The following is a 12,292-nucleotide window of genomic DNA, read 5'->3' as shown; positions in this document are numbered from 1 at the left end:
TATCCTAATGCCTAGTACAAAGATTTGTACACTGTAAACTACATGAAGAATTGACTAGTTGAGGGAATTGGGAAGCATTCTCTCCAGAGGGCAATGGGAAAGATAAAACAAAGAAGATGACATTCCAACCAAAAGGAGAGGGGAAGAACCATTCTTTTCTTTGCTATCCCCAACAGGTAAATGTTATGATCATTATTTTTAGATTTCCCTGGCTGGAACAAATCTGAGGGATTGTACAGTTCCCTTAAATCCACTAAGCAGTGAGAGCACAAGAGTTCAAATGCAGAGATCTTCTGTTCGAACTCTCAACAGACATGGATGGAAAGAAGGAGGATAATGACCCCACTGGCCATGAGCTGTAGCCCCAAGGCCCCACCTGTCTGAAGGAGCCCACAGCCACCTCACCCGGAAGTCTATGCCGACAGTGGCTATGAAGGTCTTGGATAGGAAAGCCCCGTCTTTGAAATGAATCAGGAAACAGGTTTTCCCAACGCCTGAGTCTCCCAACAGCATTACCTAGGAGATGAGGCAGAGTTGGGTTAATAGGGTTAGGCAGGTCAAAAGAACTAGTGAATGAAGGGGAGGGAATGTACCGACAGGTGCCTGCAAGTTCTAGGTGCTCTTTAATTGTTTATTGATTGATTGGGGGAGTATGTCAGTAAGAGGCTGTGGGATACAGAGGGGAAGACAGAAGGAAGGGAATTGTTTTGCTAGGTTCCAGAGAGCAGAATAAGGTGCAGTGGGCATAAATTGAAGGGGGGAAAAGGCAAAGTTGTTCTTGATTTCATGAAAAACTTTCTAATAATTAGAATTGGCAGCTTTGGGAGAGAGAGAATTCTCCTTCACTGTAGGTCTTCAAACAAAGCCTGGATGACCACTTGCCAGATACATAGTAGTAGAGATTCTCATGAAATGTGGAGCCCTGTTGGCTTCTACGCAGCCCCACCCCACGTGCCTTTCTAATCAGCACTTGGGAGATAGTCATTTACCATAACCATTCCTCCCATTCTGTCCTGAACTCCACTTCCCGGATTAAAGATGAGAGGGGAGCACACACAAAACATGGTGTGGTGGAAAGCTATTGTTTGTCCTTTGTTCTGGAAGAGGACCATGACTTCAGGAAGATGATGCCATGACATGCAAGTGAATTGGATTGATGTGAGGGAGGGCTGTGCAAACTCACCAGCCGCACTTTCTCCTCCTGAATCTGGGTCCTAGTATTGACTCTACCACTGAGTAACTATGGAACTTTGGGCAATGTAGATGACTTCTGGGGGACCGGTTTCCTTATCTGCAAAATGAGTCCCTGGACTAAATGCCCAATAAGGTCTTTTCCAGTGCAAATATTCTGTATCTACAAGCCAGCAGAGAGGGATTGGCTAACAATCTGGTTGAGCAGTTTACCTCTGGGGTGGAAGGAGAAGGTAGATAAGGGAATGCATGCACCCTAGTTACCTATTTCTAGTCTCTCAGGCTTCTGGAATCTCTAACTCCAGTTATGAGGAGGGAGGAGTGGTAGCTGCCTGCATGTTTTACTTGTCATACCAATTACCCTCCCAATCAGGCAAATTCCATTAAACACAAATATAAACAGGCTACCCAGCATCTAACTATGTTCTTAGGCAATCAGGTGAACTAGGGACCTCTGCTCTGTTACCAACAATCTAGATGCTGGGGCTCAGTTAACTCCCAGGATATTGGGCATCAGCACTTTTCCTCCCCTTCCCTAATCCAATATGTTAAGACCCCCATGTGTGATCCGTTGGGAAGCTTATTTCCCACCACAACAGTAGGCACTGGGGCTTTGGGAGGGCAAATTGAATACTTTCCTTCTGAATGGCCCAAACCAAGACTTCAGGACCCTATATACATCTGCTCCTGAGGAATGGAATGTTTTCTGGTGGAGTGCTCTGGGATGGAAATCAAGGCAGGCTTCTTGGAGAGAGGCAGGGTTCTTTTCCAAGGTCACATGGAAGGAGTTGTGATGTCCAAATATATACCATATCCCTCAAAGGGTTCATAACAGAGCATGACCGGGACTTAACACATTGCTCCTTTCAAGTACATTAAAGTTCAGTTAAAATGACTTTCTTACTATTCCTTACACTCCACACTCTATCTCCAGGCTCTCCCTTTGTACTGCGTGTTCCACATAATGGGAATACCTTAAAACAGGGGTGAGGAACCTTCTGACTGGAGGCCACTGGTGGCCCTCTAGAGCCTCAAGTGAAGTTTGGATTCAGTCAAAGGAAAGGGCCACAGGTGACCTCGAGGTGGAAGGTTCTCAACCCCAGCCTTAGAATCACTCAGTTCAAGCCCCATCTTGTACAATAAACCTTTTCTGATCCACACCCCACCCCCACCTGCTACAGCTCTCCCTCTCTAATTTTCTGGGATTTATTTTGTATTTATTCTGTATACTACCTGTATATTACATATGTACATTTTGTCTCCCCCAGTGGAATGTGAGCTTATTGAGGATGAAGGCTATTTCTTTCATTTCCCTAACAACTAACCAACAAAGTACCACGCAGATTGCTGGCGCTTAATAAAAGCCTGTTTATTGATAGATTGCGTGGGAGCACTCACTCTTCCATGGTCTTTTTCGGAATATCTAGGAATAACTGAACTCTTCCAGGACAGTGAAAAGGTTAAATGAAGCTAGTCGTTTTAGATCAGATTTCTCGGAGAAAAAGAGTGAATCTAAATAACTAGCCCAGGGATATTTATTGAAGTCTATTATGGTGAACTGGAGACAGGAAAAGGAAAAGGCTCAAGAACCGATGACGAACGGGGAAAAGCACACCACTTGACTCTATCTTAGGATATTTTTAACTGAAGAAGCTCTTGGGAAATGATGAATGAGGTGGATCTTAGCAACGGATCTTGAGACCGAACACCTCTAAGGTTCAGAAATTGGCCGTGGTGCTTTGTACCGAGACGCAGCAAGTTACTTCCCCTTACTAGGTCGGTTTCCTCGTTTGTAAAATGAGTCATATTAGATAATTTTGAAGGTCTTTCCCCCCTCCCCCCAAATCCGGATCCCATTTACCAGGGCAACTCCTGGCCCTTAGGGACAGGGCACCCTCTTTCCAAATTGTCTCCCCCCCATCCCCATAACTCTCGACTCCTTCGAACTAATAGATCGGGAGAAACGTTACTGGGGCTTTCTAGGGACGGAGTTCCCACTGAAAATACTCTTGATCTTTGGAAGTTTTCCAGGAAGGAGTGCTAGGTCCACTGGAATCTAGCTGGGCCAAAGAATTGGAGTGAAGGGTGGGAAGGAGGCTCACTACCCTTGCCATCACATTCATTCGCCCGGGAGAGCAAACAAAACTGGCAAAGAAGGTTGGGAGGACCCTGGGGACAGTTTCACCCACAGCAATTAGACTACCTTAGCTCCTGAAGAACTGGGATGCCTGGAGCGAAATGGGGTTGGGAACTGAGCCCGGATTGGCTCAATTCAGGTAGGACACAGAAAGAGGGAGGGAGAAAGACTTAGGGAAGGGGGCAGAGCCTTTGCCCTGGGGTTCTAGCTGTGAGAGTTCACAGGGCACACCAACCTTGCCTGCGAGATCGTAGCTTGGACTGCTGGGCGAGAAGCGCTGCGGGGCCCCGCTACCCGGGGTAGCAGTGGTGCCAAAGGGGCTTCTCATGTCACTGGCTGAGAGGCTATCCCAGACTGATGACCACGGAGAAAACCCGCTCTGTCCCGCCCGAGGCTACACTCTCCCTTTCTTCTGCCACCTCGGGCCAGACTGTGCCTGGACCCGCTACTACCCTTTGGGGCTGGCCCTAAATGGACCAGACATACTTCTCCCGGGTCGGTTACCGGGGCCACCCCCGCCCCCCCGCTTCCCCGGGGCAGCTCCCCACTCTTTGTCCGTTCCCCCAGAGGGGAGGGGCTAGAGAATGCAAGAATAGGGAGGGGCCGAAGGGGCAAGCAGGGGTGGGACTCCTTAGCCAAGTCTCAAGCCAAGGACTGCTCCATCAAGGCACAAGCCAAGGAGGTTAGGAACCAACCCTTCGAGGGAAAAATAAGGTTGAAGACTCCATCAGTTACAGCTAAGTGTCTACTTTTACACTTAACAGAGTAGCTCCAGCTCTTCATTGCTGCCACGGGTTTTAGGGCTAGCAGGTGGCGCCGGAGCGTTGCCCAGGGCAAGTCCGGCACGGGTAACGGCTGGGTTTCACACTGTAACTCCTTTTGCACCACGTGGTGTCCGACCTCGGATAAGCAGAGCGAATCGATGGTCTGCGCTGTAGCTTGGTCTCTGGCTGGTTTGTTTTTTTCTTTTTTTACGGTGTTTCTGCTAATCTCATATACTAGCTTCTTTGCCTGAAATTGCATATTCAGTTCACGCCTCTCCTCCTGCCCACCCTCACTCCCAGCTTCCCCTCATTCTACGGCTGTAACTTCCTACCAAGTTCAGCTCTTCCAAAGTCACTTTTCACCAGAGCAGGAATTCTTTCCTATTTTTGTGTCGTGGACCCTTTTGACAATCTGGTGGAGCCTATGGATTCCTTCCCAGAAGAATGTTTTAAAATGCACAAAGTATATAGGATTACAAAGGAAATCAAATATTGAAATGGTTTTTTTTTAATTTTAAATTTTATTTTAAATTCACACCAGGTTAAGAAATACTGCTTGACTAGAAGGTCAATTATTCCCTATCAGTGGAGGTCTTCAGGCAGTCTGGATGAGGACTACCTCTCCAAAATTGTACAGGAAATTCCTATTAAAGCTATGGGTTGAACTGGAACATTGTGAATAGAGCAAGGGGCCTGGAGTCCAGAAGACTCATCCTTTTGAGTTCAAATTTGGCCTCAGACCCTTAACTAGCTGTGTGACTCTAGGCAAGTCACTTAATCATGTTTGCCTCAGTTTCTTCACCTGTAAAATGAGTTGGAGAAGGAAATGGCAAACAATTCCAGTATTTCTGACAACAAAACAAAAAAAAAAGGGATTCTGAAGAGTCAAATAGAACTGAAAAATGACTGAACAAAAAAAGATGGCCTCTGAGGCTCCTCGGCACTCTCAGATTCTATGCCTGTGGTCTTCCACTAATCCGCAGATCTCATTCCCTGCAAAGTCTCGTTGAAGTACTTTGTCCCAAAAACGGGACAAATGAGCAGCCCTTTGAGGATGTTGGGCCTCAGTTTGTAGCCCTGAACTAGTACAACTACCTACAGCTCACTGCTTCCCCCTAGGCAAGAATTATTCAGAACACCATCTTGGTAATATCTGAAGAGAGGATTGTGAGTACCCTACTGCCTGGGATGGTGTAGGTGTGTGTGGGTGTGTGTGGGAAGGGGAATAGGATCATAGATTTGGAATTGGAAGGGACCATAGAGGTCATTTAGTCCAACCTTCTAATTTTACAGATGAGGAAACTTGAGAGGAAGAAACTTAGACCTATTGCCAAGCAGTCCATGGGTACTCAGATTCTCTGATTAGAGGTCCTATGTATCACAGAAATTTTTGTTGAGTTGTTTTCAGTCATGTCCGACCCTTGGTGACCTCAAACCGGGTCACAAAAACAGCCAGGAAGTAAATTAACCTCCAAGCTCACTTCCTTCCCTGCTCACTCTCTCTTCTGCTTCACATCCCTCCCATCCCATCCCCCAGGGTGACTACACCCTGAGGCTTACTTCTAGATTGGTTAGTCCCTACTTGGAACCTCTTCCTTTCCACCTTTCCTTTCTTTATTAATAGCTTTTCTTCCTTTAGAATGTAATAAGTTCCGAAGGAGTTGGCATCAGCCTGACACATAACAAAGACTTAATAAATGCTTTATTTAATTAATCTAAAGAACTGAGCCAACTCTGGGGAAGTAGGTGTAGAGCCTAGGGCTAGTTGCCTGAAGGCAAATCATATAATAAACACTAGTTAAATTTAATTTAATTCGGTCCTCAGCATTTGTATGGAGGCAAATTTGTATGCTACTGTTTTATTTGTTTGCTACTCTCAGCATCTGTATGGAGGTGAGTGAGTTCAGGTTAAAATGGCCAGCAGGAACATCAGAGAAGTCACCAGAGATTATGTGAGTGGGGCAGAACAGTGGTATTTAAATTTGCATGTGATCCTCTGGTACCAATTTAATTAATGAGACCTTTGGATTTAGAGCTCAAAGAACTTTAGGAAGCATCTAGTCCAAGCCCTTTATTTTATAGATGAGAAAACTGAGACCCAGAAGTTATGACTTGCCTAAAGTTACCCAAGTGATAAATTTGAGATTTGAACTCAGTTCCTCTTACTCAAAATCTAATACTCTTTCTACCACTGCAAAAGTTCTTAATCTTGTTTGTGACACGGACTTCTTTTGCAGCCTATAAAGTCTACGGGCCCCTTCTCAGAAGAATGTTTTAAATTCATAAAATAAGATAAACAAGAACACAAAGAATACAGTCATCAATTTTTTTTTTTAAGGTTAGAATCCTGCATTAAAAATCTCCTGCTCCCAGCTTGGAGTCCCTTGGCATTATCTCCTACTAAAATAAAGGAGAAACACCACTATGTGACATTGCCAACCTTATTGTGACTGGTTCAGCCTTGGGCCTTAGGATTCACTGATTGGCATCCTGGCACACCCGGCTGTTTGTCTTGGAACTGACCCAAAGAACCTTGCTTTTGGCTTGCTGGCTTCCATCTTTCACTGCTTTCTAAAATTACCGGATCATTGAATTGTAACTTGAGGAACTTTGTTTTTTAGATCAGGTTTGGCTCCCTGGGTTCAGAGTTCTATTGCCTTCAATGCCAAATTACTTGATTCTCTTCTTCTAATGCCATCATTAATATTTTATTTTATATATTTGTATTTATACATGCCATCATTTAGTGCCTGGTTCGTAGACCCACTTCCCTGCTTCCCCCTTCCTCCACACTTTCCATTTCACAAGAGATACTTAAGAGTTTATTTACAGGGGAAAAAAATATACAAATCCAGGTAAGGTTATTAGAAATTGATATAAAAGAAAGCTGGAAACAAAGTCTGTACCTATTGATTGAGTAATGGCTCAACAAATTGCAATATATGAATACAGTGAAATATAGCTATGAGGTAAGAAACAGTGACTATGAAGACTTCAGAGAATCATAGGAAGACTTATATGAAGTGATGCTAAGTAAGCAGAACCAGGAAAAGAATATATATAATGACTAAAATAATGTAAATAGGAGGAACAAAAAAGCTCAAATTGAATTCTCTATAATTATAATGACCAAGCTTGTTCCCAAAGAAGAAACAAGAAGATTGAATGTGAAATAAAAAACAAACAACAAAATCTAACTAGTCCCACAACTGGTGACCCTCAAACTTGTTAAGCATTTTATTTAACTGCAGTGCCCCCGGTCTGGCTTGACATATAATAATTTTCTCGAAGCCCTATAGTCTCTATTCCCTCATGCTGACAGAATGATATCTTTGGTTCCAGAACTCTCTTGTCTTCCAGCTTGGAAATGACCCATGCTATACTCTTCATTCTTCAATCCCTAGCCAATTGGCAAGCCTTTTGATGATATAGTGGACTCTGTGCCCCACTCAAATTCCTATGGCAAACTTCTCCTAATGAAGAGACAATGAAAGAAATATAAAATTGGTACTTCCAGTATTCTTATCACCTCCAAAAAACCCAATCCCTTTCCTTCCATCTTATGATCTATTTTTGTAACCTTGTACACTTAGTTCCGTTCTTATGTTAGCATCAGGCTAGTCAATGACTTTTACCCCATACCTTAGTCTAAGAGGGAGAGCTGGGAATATGCCAGAAATAATATTTGATCTTTTCCTACCCCTGTGATTCTGAGAAGAGCTCCCTGTTTCTATCCAATGAAGAAGGGAGAAGAAAACTTCCAAAGGCTTTCTAGGGAGAGTGTGACTACAAACTGTGGGCAGCCCTGGTTAGAAGTTGAAAGAGAAGAAAACATTTTATAGGCATAAGGTCCCTACTCCATTAACCTTCTTTCCATAAACTTGCAGTTTGAGAAGCAACATATCATCCTAAACAGTCAAATTCTGTAGGGGAGTGCACGGAGAAACATATTTTAATCCCTTGCCTCCTAGGTTCATGGGTCCATGGGAACTCATGTGGCCATGCTAAATTCTGACCTTTTAAAATCTCAAACACCAGGTTGAGCTGCTGCCTGAGGTCCTGGAGCATAGCCAGCTAGTGAGTGCTTACTGTGAATCCGATGCCCACGGTGGCTGAGAAGGAGCCTGGGATAAACTTGCCCTGGTCAAACTGAACCAGTAGAGATGTCTTCCCCACACCGCTATCTCCCACCAGGATGGTCTGTAAGAATTCAAGGATGAAAGATTAGGGACATCAAATACAATCCAGTCTTCTAAGAAGCAACAGTGATTGAGAGTACAAATTCTGTATCCACATTCCCCTGACTCATATTCACACAGAAATATACATATTTACCGGTATGTAAACAAACAGATGGTTAATGATTTTCCATTACATACTCTGAAAGGCCCATAGATGAGGTCATATTTCTTCTTCTTTTTTTTTTTTGGCTAGGCAGTAGGGTTAAGTGACTTGCCCAGGGTCACACAGCTAGTAAGTGTTATGTGTCTGAGGCCTGATTTGAACTCAGGTCCTCCTGAATCCAGGGCCGGTGCTCTATCCACTGTGCCACCTAGCTGCCCCTGAGGTCATATTTCTATACACTGTTGTATTCTGCTAGCTTTTTACCAATTTCCATCAATATTCATGAATGATAATGGTCTATAGTTTTTCTTTTTCTACCTTATCTTTACCAGGCTTGGGGTATTTGACTTGTAAAAAAAGTTAGAATATTATTTTTCCTCTACTTTCAGAAACATTTTATATGCTATAGAGGTTAATTGTACTTTGAATATATATATAATGTATATGGTCAGGCACTTTTTTACATAGCAGTACATTAATAACCTATTTATTTTTTTCTTCCTGAAATGGACTTATTTAGGCTGTTTGTATCCTTTGCTGATTTGATTATTTTACATTTTTGTAAATATTTAACTATTTCTTTTATATTTTCAGTTTTATTGGTAGAGCTATAAATAACAGCCTTCTTTGTTTCCTTTGTAATAAAAGAATTATAAACTCATAGGTTTAGAGCTGAAATGGACTTCAGAGGTCATTTAGTTCAACATCCTCATTTTAAAGATGAGGAAACTGAAGTCCAGAGAGGTTGAACAACTTGTTTAAGGTCACACAAGTAATAAATAGCAGAGCTGAGATTCAAATTCAGGTCCTCTGACTACAAATCCAGTGCTTTCATTTGCTAATTGTATATCAATTTTACTAGTCTTGGGGGGGAAAAGTTGTCTTATTTATTAATGCACTTTTCCCTTTTAATTTATTTTTCTTTTTAATTGAATAAATTTTTCCTTAGCTTGTATAATGGGAGTTGATCATGAAGGTCTCTGATCCATCTGAATTGATCAGGAAAATTACAGATCAAGTTAAGCCTCACGAAGCCCTTTATTCCCCATTGACTAGTCCTTCAGGTGCATAACCTTGGCATTATCCTTGACTGCTTAGTTCGTCTCTCCCCTCACATTCAATCAGTTGCCAAGTCCTGCCTTCTCCTGCCTCCACAACATCTCTTGCATCTGCCACAATCATTCCACTTACCCTGCTACAGCCTTAGTTCAGGTCTTCATCACCTCTAACCTGGATTATTGCGATCACCTTCTAATTCAGGCCCTACCTCAAGCCTCTCACCACTTTAGTACAATCTTCATACCACTTCCCAAATAAGTTTCCCTAAACATAGATCTAGCCAGGTGACTGCTCTACTCAATCAACTCCATTAGTTTCCTATTGCCTCTAGCAATAGCTTTCAAAGCCCTTCACATACCGGTCCTAATCTATATTTCAGGCCCCATTGGATGTTACTTCCCCTCCAGCACTCTTTGATTCAGCCAAACTGGCCTTCTCTCTGTTCCTCACACAGTACACTCTGTCTCCAGTGTCTGGTCTTTTGCAGTGGCAATCTCCTATGCCTCCACCTCACAGAATCAAACTGAGACCTCCTAAAGACCTTAGCTTTAAAAAGCCAAGGTCTTCCACTGCATCTGGGGCCATCTCCAGTCATCATGATGTGTATCTGGCCACTGGACCCAGATGGCTTAGAAGGAGAAAGTGAGGCTGGTGACTTTGCCCAGCCCTCCCTCACTTAAACCCAATTCACTTGCAAGTCATGGCATCATCTTCTTGATGTCATGGTCCTCTTCCGGAATGAAGGACAAATACCACCCCCCCCCGACACACATACTACCTCAAAGAACCTCTCACCCTTTAAAATGGAGCTAAAAAATAAAATAAAATGGAGCTGAAGCACCATCTTCTGCATGAAGTCTTCCTTTATTTCTCTCAACTGGTATTGCTCTCCTTACCAAACTTCCTTACATTTAACTACTTTGTATATGTTTGCATTTATTCACTTTATATTTATGCTGTATTCATTTTGTGTATATTTGTATATATGTGTATATATATGCATACTTTGCATTTATTGATTTTTCACTTTATTTTTATGCTGTGTAAGTACTTGCTATCTCATTATGCAAATATAAGCTCCTGGTGAGTGGTAATTGTTTCATTTTTTGTACTTACACTCCAAGTGCCAGGCACATAAAAGGTGATGGAAAAATGCATGATAATTTATTTGTGGTCTGCACTTTCTCTCCTTTGGACTTCTGAAATAGCTTTTAGCAAGGAGCAAAGAGATCTATAAATATAATGTTTAAAATTCCTGCCTTCTTTTGTGATATAGAGAAAGAAATGAATGGATGAAGTAAGGTATATAATTGTTTTAAACTATTCATGGAACATTCATTAAAAAGACCATATTCTATAATTTTCAAATCCAGTTTCTCCTGCTCAACTCCCAGCAGCAATGGCAATTTGCAGCAAAAATACATGATGTTGGGATATATGGTTTGCCAAGATAAGCCTGAGACTGGAGTGGGAGAAATAATTAATTTGCACCCATACTGTATTCCAATCAGTATTAATTGATTGGATATTCTACATAAATCACATAGAGATAGAGAGGTTGTTTTAGAGATTTTCCTGGAGTTTTACTCTGAGGTGGGGGCAGTACCCCCAGTCCTTATGAGCCCTCAGTCCTTGGGCAAACAGGGGCTGAGCTACTGGTGACACCTGAATTTGGCTTATTCATTGGTCAATTTTCTAATTTTTAAAATTGCAAAGTAATTTTCTATGTTCTTTTTTTATAGTTGGAGAGATGATTTTGCCTGAGTACCACTTTGGTAGCAGCTTACTGTTTAGTCTTCATGTAATCTTCCTTGATTTCTAGGTCTGTAACTGTAGCATTTAAAATTTCTGATTTTCTCCAAAGCTATCTATAGCCATATGAAAAAAAAAAACGCTCCAAACCATTATTGATTAGAGCAATGCAGATGAAAACAACTTTGAGGTACCGCCTTATACCCATCAGATTGGCTAATATGACAGAAAGGGAAAATGATAAATGTTGGAGGGGAAGTGGGAAAATTGGGACACTAATGCACTGTTGGTGGAGTTGTAAACTGATTCAACCATTTTGAAGAGCAATTTGGAACTATACCCAAAGGCAACCAGACTGCATATACCATTTGATCCAGTAATTGTGCCATAACAGATGTGAGACAGAGACCCAATCAGAAATTTAATGTGGAGGTTTATTGAAGCGCGCAGCTGCAAGGGGTACGCACACCCAAATCAAGCAGCCCCCGATCAGGGGTCGAGCTAGGGTTTATATGGAAAAGAGCATGGGAAAGAAATGCCAGGAACACTGATGAGGTAATCCAAAGGTGCAGGTATCTTTGGGCGGGTGGGGCTATGGATGGGAAAGTACAGGGAGTATACCAGACAGGGAGGGAGATGACAGAGGTATGGATCTTTGGAGTCTGGCAGGAGGAAGAGTCCTTGGGCTGGCCAAGGCACCCCTCTCCCTCTGTCTTGATGAGAGAATGCTCTGCAACAAGGGAAAGCTTTCTCACAAGACAGGAACTTACTAAGGAATTGGGAGGCTTCCAGAGACATGATCTGAGGTCTGGGGCCTGAGCAGCCCAGCTCTGTGTAGCTGTACCAGGGAGAGACATAAGGGTCATGCTGAGGCCCATGTATGAATAACTGCTAGGCACAGTGTCCTTGGACTGGGGAGTGGTTGTCAGAGACAGTGTTTCTGAGACTAGGGAGACATTGGGGCACAGGTATAAGCACAAGCACCCGAGCACCCCATCATTACAGGTCAGGGATCACACAAACCAGACCAGGTGTCCTGGTCTCT

At 42.8% G+C, this 12,292-nt stretch overlaps 1 protein-coding gene across 3 annotated transcripts in view; it reads right to left on the bottom strand.

Annotated features, from left to right (window-relative positions):
* The window catches only part of RAB37 (RAB37, member RAS oncogene family), a 93,285-nt gene that overhangs the window by 7,163 nt on the left and 73,830 nt on the right, over positions 1-12,292 (bottom strand). Inside the window, exons 1-2 of one of the 3 annotated variants that reach the window (XM_021002458.2) lie at positions 3,564-3,887; positions 406-516 (exon numbers count right to left, since the gene is read on the bottom strand). In XM_021002458.2, the coding sequence (XP_020858117.1) occupies positions 406-516; positions 3,564-3,656 (204 nt within the window). In that variant the 5' untranslated portion in view covers positions 3,657-3,887. Of the gene's footprint in view, positions 1-405; positions 517-3,563; positions 3,889-8,181; positions 8,293-12,292 lie in introns of those variants that run through there. The other 2 variants (XM_021002459.2, XM_021002460.2) reach the window with 2 other exon arrangements.

This window comes from Phascolarctos cinereus, unplaced genomic scaffold, assembly GCF_003287225.1.
Source record: "Phascolarctos cinereus isolate Bilbo 61053 unplaced genomic scaffold, phaCin_HiC Scaffold_5;HRSCAF=322, whole genome shotgun sequence".
NCBI classification, from domain to species: Eukaryota; Metazoa; Chordata; class Mammalia; order Diprotodontia; family Phascolarctidae; genus Phascolarctos; species Phascolarctos cinereus.
This window is presented reverse-complemented; position numbering and strand designations above follow the sequence as displayed.